The sequence below is a fragment of the Oryctolagus cuniculus genome, chromosome 5 (assembly GCF_051225735.1).
Source record: "Oryctolagus cuniculus isolate XC-2025 breed Fujian yellow rabbit chromosome 5, ASM5122573v1, whole genome shotgun sequence".
In the NCBI taxonomy this organism is placed as follows: Eukaryota; Metazoa; Chordata; class Mammalia; order Lagomorpha; family Leporidae; genus Oryctolagus; species Oryctolagus cuniculus.
In genome coordinates, this window is record NC_142871.1 from 138,992,192 (window position 1) to 138,997,682 (window position 5,491).

A 5,491-nucleotide genomic window follows, 5' to 3' on the forward strand; every position below is an offset into this window, starting at 1 on the left:
AGGAATAGTGATACTTCTACGCAACCCTCCCTCCCACCCACACTCCCACCATTCATCCTCCTGTGTATTTTTTAAAGATTTTATTTATTTATTTGAGAGGTAGAGTTACAGACAGTGAGAGGGAGAGACAGAGAGAAAGGTCTTCCCTCCGTGGGTTCACTCCCCAGACAGCCGCAACGGCCAGAGCTGTACCGATCTGAAACCAGGAGCCAGGTGCTTCTCCCTGGTCTCCCACGTGGGTGCAGGGACCCAAGCACTTGGGCCATCTTCTCCTGCTTTCCCAGGCCACAGCAGAGCGCTGCATTGGAAGAGGGGCAGTAGGGACTAGAACCGGCTCCCAGATGGGATCACTGCCCCACAGGCGGAGGATTAACATACTGCACCGCGGAGCCAGCATCCATCCTCCTTTCTTACTTTTTTTGTTTATTGTGTGTAATGACATATTTTCAGTTTATTTTATAATTATAAGCTTAGCACCCCACTAAATAAGGAATCCAACAAATAGTAAGAAGGAGAAAACCTCTTTTCCTCAACACTATATCAAGGGCTACAAACAATAATTGTTTCTTTTTTTCAATTTTATTTACATTATACAAGTTTCTTGTATTTCATATATATAGATTTAGGAACATGGTGATAGTTCTCTCCCTCCTGCCTACACTCCAACCCATCTTCCTCCTCCCTCTCTCATTCTCTTAATATTTTAAAGAATTATTTACTCATTAATTTAAAGGCAGAGTTACAGAAAGGCAGAGGCAGGGAGGGAGAAAGAGAGAGGGAGGTCTTCAATCAGTTGGTCACTCCCCAAAATGCCACAATGGCCAGAGCTCTACTGCTCTGAAGCCAGGAGCTTGGAGCTGCTTCTGGGTGCTCACCTGAGTGCAGGAACCCAAGCACTTGGGCCATCTTCTACTGTTTTCCCAGACCCTAGCAGAGAGCTGGATTGGAAATGGCTGCACTGGCCAGGGCTGGGCCAGGCCAAGCTCAGGAGCCAAGAGGTTCCCCTGGGTCTCCTACCTGGGAGCAGAGGCCAAGCATTTTCCACTGCTTTCCCTGGTGCATTAGCACCATTTAGCTGGCTTGGGAGTGGAGCAACCAAGATTCAAACCTGTGCCCACATGACATGCTGACAAGCAGCGGCTTAACCCAGTACACCACAGGGCCAGCCCTAGGCATCATATTCTGAAATGATCTTTTCCCAAGGGGGTCCCTGTGATACTGAAGTGGTAGGTGACAGACGCTAGGAATGTGGCATTTCTACTTTCATATCATCAGAATTAGCTTCAGGCCAAGGCATCATGCCGACCCATTTTAGAAGTGGAGAGCAGGTGTCAGAGCAGCTAAGGGACTTCCGTATCACTGGGCACGCCAGGGCTCCAGCACCATCCCCTCACTGTCCGTTTTGGACTCTCCTACTTGATGTGTAGTCCGAAGAATCATCAGGGCACTGAATGAAGCAGGCACAGTTACAGGAAAGAGCAGCGTGAATCTCCCACTCAGCCACCTCTTGTTCTTTATTTTCTAACTTAATTTTATGAAGGCTTCTTAATATGGAGAACAGGGATTTTAATGGGAAAACAACTTGTTACCCTTGCACGCCAGAATGGGGAGAATGCCTGTTGTTCTTCCCACTTCTCAGGAACACCCCTCCCACTGACCTAGGTAGGGGGTGTCTTTACAAGGCTTTACCTGCACACCCACCTTGATCTACCCAGCCGGCCTCACTCACTCAGCACTGGTGGCCACGGCCCCATCCCAAAACCCACACCCAATCATTCACCCAAGGACTCAGTTGTATCGAAAGGATCACAGTGCAGCGTAACCTTCCTTGCCCAGCCCCAGGTCCTGAATGAGTGAGGCAGGAGGCCTTCAGTTCCACACACCGTGAGCTAACGGCTCACCACCTTCTGACCACATAAAATAGAGAAACCAGCAAGACACCATTCAGATTTTATGGAGGTTTATTTTCCTTGAAGTAACAAATAAAATTGGCTTCATTAGTACAAATGTGCAAAAAATATGACTATACACCGTCGCTACATTTAAAACTGGAAGCAGTAAGTTCAGCAGCAGTGAAAACTCTAGTCCCCGATGCAAAGAACACATGGAGCTCAGAGCTGAGGCACAGCAGCATACAAGGGAAGGGAAAGTCCAGAGTCGCAGCCACCTCTCAAAGTAAACGTGGGATGTCCCACCAAGGGCCCCTAATCGACCTCCTCGATGGTGGGCCCGGACCCAGGGCCGCCCCCGCCGCCTGCAGCCCCGAAGCCCCCGCCGGCCCCGGCCCCGGCCCCGGGGCCGCCCGCACCCTGGTAGAGCCCGCTGATGACCGGGTTGCACACCTGCTCCAGCTCCTTCCGCTTGTGCTCGAACTCGTCCTTGTCGGCCAGGGTGTTGGCGTCCAGCCAGGAGAGGACCTCCTGGCACTTGTCCAGCACGCGCCGCTTGTCCGCCTCGCTGATCTTGCCCTTGAGCCCGTCGTCCTCCACGGCGCTCTTCATGTGGAAGGCGTAGGACTCGAGCGCGTTCTTGGCCGCCACGCGCTCGCGCTGCACCTCGTCCTCGGCCTTGTACTTCTCGGCCTCCTGCACCATGCGCTCGATCTGCTCCTTGCTCAGGCGGCCCTTGTCGTTGGTGATGGTGATCTTGTTGGCCTTGCCCGTGCTCTTGTCGGTGGCCGTGACGTGCAGGATGCCGTTGGCGTCGATGTCGAAGGTGACCTCGATCTGCGGCACGCCGCGCGGCGCCGGCGGGATGCCGCTGAGCTCGAAGCGCCCCAGCAGGTTGTTGTCGCGCGTCATGGCCCGCTCGCCCTCGTACACCTGGATCAGCACGCCGGGCTGGTTGTCCGAGTACGTGGTGAACACCTGCGTCTGCTTGGTGGGGATGGTGGAGTTGCGCTTGATCAGCGGCGTCATCACGCCGCCCGCCGTCTCCAGCCCCAGCGACAGCGGCGCCACGTCCAGCAGCAGCAGGTCCTGCACCTTCTCCGACTGGTCGCCCATCAGGATGGCCGCCTGCACCGCCGCCCCGTAGGCCACCGCCTCGTCCGGGTTGATGCTCTTGTTGAGGTCGCGCCCGTGGAAGAAGTCCTGCAGCAGCTTCTGCACCTTGGGGATGCGCGTGGAGCCGCCCACCAGCACCACGTCGTGGATCTGCGCCTTGTCCAGCTTGGCGTCGCGCAGCGCCTTCTCCACGGGCTCCAGCGTGCCGCGGAACAGGTCCGAGCACAGCTCCTCGAACCGCGCCCTGGTGATGGACGTGTAGAAGTCGATGCCCTCGAACAGCGAGTCGATCTCCAGGTTGGCCTGCGTGCTGGACGACAGGGTCCTCTTGGCGCGCTCGCACGCCGTGCGCAGCCGCCGCACCGCGCGCTTGTTGCCGCTCAGGTCCTTCTTGTGCTTCCGCTTGAACTCCTCCACGAAGTGGCCCACCAGCCGGTTGTCGAAGTCCTCGCCGCCCAGGTGCGTGTCGCCCGCCGTGGCCTTCACCTCGAAGATGCCGTCGTCGATCGTCAGCACCGACACGTCGAACGTGCCCCCGCCCAGGTCGAAGATGAGCACGTGGCGCTCGCCCTTGCCGCTGCGGTCCAGCCCGTAGGCGATGGCGGCCGCCGTGGGCTCGTTGATGATGCGCAGCACGTTCAGCCCCGCGATCACCCCCGCGTCCTTCGTGGCCTGCCGCTGCGAGTCGTTGAAGTAGGCCGGCACCGTGATCACCGCGTTGCTCACCGGCTGGCCCAGGTACGCCTCGGCGATCTCCTTCATCTTGCTCAGCACCATGGACGAGATCTCCTCCGGGTAGAACGCCTTGCTCTCGCCCTTGTAGCTCACCTGCACCTTGGGCTTGTCGCCCTCGCTCACCACCTGGAACGGCCAGTGCTTCATGTCGGCCTGCACCACCGGGTCGCCGAACTTGCGGCCGATCAGCCGCTTCGCGTCGAACACCGTGTTCTGCGGGTTCAGCGCCACCTGGTTCTTGGCCGCGTCGCCGATCAGCCGCTCCGTGTCGGTGAAGGCCACGTAGCTGGGCGTCGTGCGGTTGCCCTGGTCGTTGGCGATGATCTCCACCTTGCCGTGCTGGAACACGCCCACGCACGAGTACGTCGTGCCCAGGTCGATGCCGATCGCCGTGCCTTTGGCCATGGCGCTGCTGCCGCGCGCTCTCGGCCGCGCACCGAGCCGGGGGTCTGGGGCCGGCGGGCGAGGAAGGCGGCTGCGAGCCGGCTGCTTGCCGGAAGCGGGAGGCGGACGGCGCCGCGCAGAGTGGGCCTCGGAGGCTGTGGGGCCGCGGGCTTCGCGCTGGGGGTGCGGCCGCCGAGCAGGGTCGCGGTCGCCTGCGCTGCAGTCAGCCGCTGTCGGGGGCCGCCCGGGTTCTGCCGTTCGCCCTGGGCGCCCGCAGCCGCCTTTATCCGTCGCGGCCGCGCCCCGCCTGCCGCCGCCTCGGCCAATCAGCGAGCTCGGGGCGGCCGCCGGTCAGGAATCTTCCAGGGGTTTCGCTCGCGCCCCGCCCTCCTGCTCCCCGGGACCCGTTAGAGACCGGGGCGCCCGCCCTCCGCGGAGGGAACTTTCCAGACGCTTCTGGGAGTCCCTGGAGCGGCCCGGAGCCCCGGGGCGGGGGAGCCGCGGCGGGAGGCGGCTGTGGGCTCGGCCTGCGCGGCGGCGGTGCCCGGGCCCCTTAGTGTTAATCGGGAACTGCAGGGCGGGTGAGGCTGCGGCCCTGACACTGGTTCCGCGGTTTAAGGTGGGACTGAGGGCTCCGTGGGTGCGCGGACTCCCAGAGCGCAGAGGGTGCCCGGCTTTCCCGCAGGAGACGGCGCTCGGCGAGCTGTGGCCGCTGTGAGGGCCCGTGTGTGGGGGCGGCGGGGAAGGGGCGCCTTCGGGTCACGGTCCCGGGGTCCGGAAGGGGGGCGCTGGCCGAGGGCGCTCTGCCCCTCCCTCCGCACCCGGCCCTCCCCGCGGAGCGCTCTCCTCTTAGTTTCAAGTGGGAACCGGAGAGAACGGTGCAGTGTAATTTCGGACACTTTTTTTCACTTCATTGTGGAATATCCGGGCCGGGAGCTTGGGGTTGAAAAGACCTTCGACTCCGTGGACAGCAGGTGTTAGGATGCGGGGGCAGCTGTGACCGAGGACGTGGAGGCTGAGGTGGGGTGTGAGGGGCAGCGCTGTGTCAGTCGCTCCTATTACCTGGGACTGGACCCGTAGGTTAGCAGAAAAATTTTTTTCCCACAGGATGCTGGCGACTTCAGGCTTTGGGAGCTTGTTGGGTTCTTTCACCCCTCCTCCCCCCAGCAGGGGTCCGGTTAGCCCCTCCCCCCTTTCTGCCTGCTCCTCAATTCCTGCTTCATTTTGACATGGTGATTGGGCCATGGTTCTTAACTCCTAGTCTCAATCCGATCCGGGTGTCCCTGTGGGCCCTAATCTGTGAACCACTTTCAGGATAAGTGTAGCAGAGTGTGAGCTTGCAGGGTGGGGTCGACCACTCCCTGCTT

At 60.2% G+C, this 5,491-nt stretch overlaps 1 protein-coding gene across 1 annotated transcript; it reads right to left on the bottom strand.

The window, feature by feature from the left end:
* Window positions 1-1,943: 1,943 nt before the first annotated feature.
* Window positions 1,944-4,841, bottom strand: LOC138849680 (heat shock 70 kDa protein 1B). The gene has a single exon (XM_070074196.2). The coding sequence runs from the start codon at window positions 4,143-4,145 to the stop codon at window positions 2,205-2,207; it is 1,941 nt and encodes a 646-aa protein (XP_069930297.2). The 5' UTR covers window positions 4,146-4,841; the 3' UTR covers window positions 1,944-2,204.
* Between the last annotated feature and the right edge of the window lie 650 nt (window positions 4,842-5,491).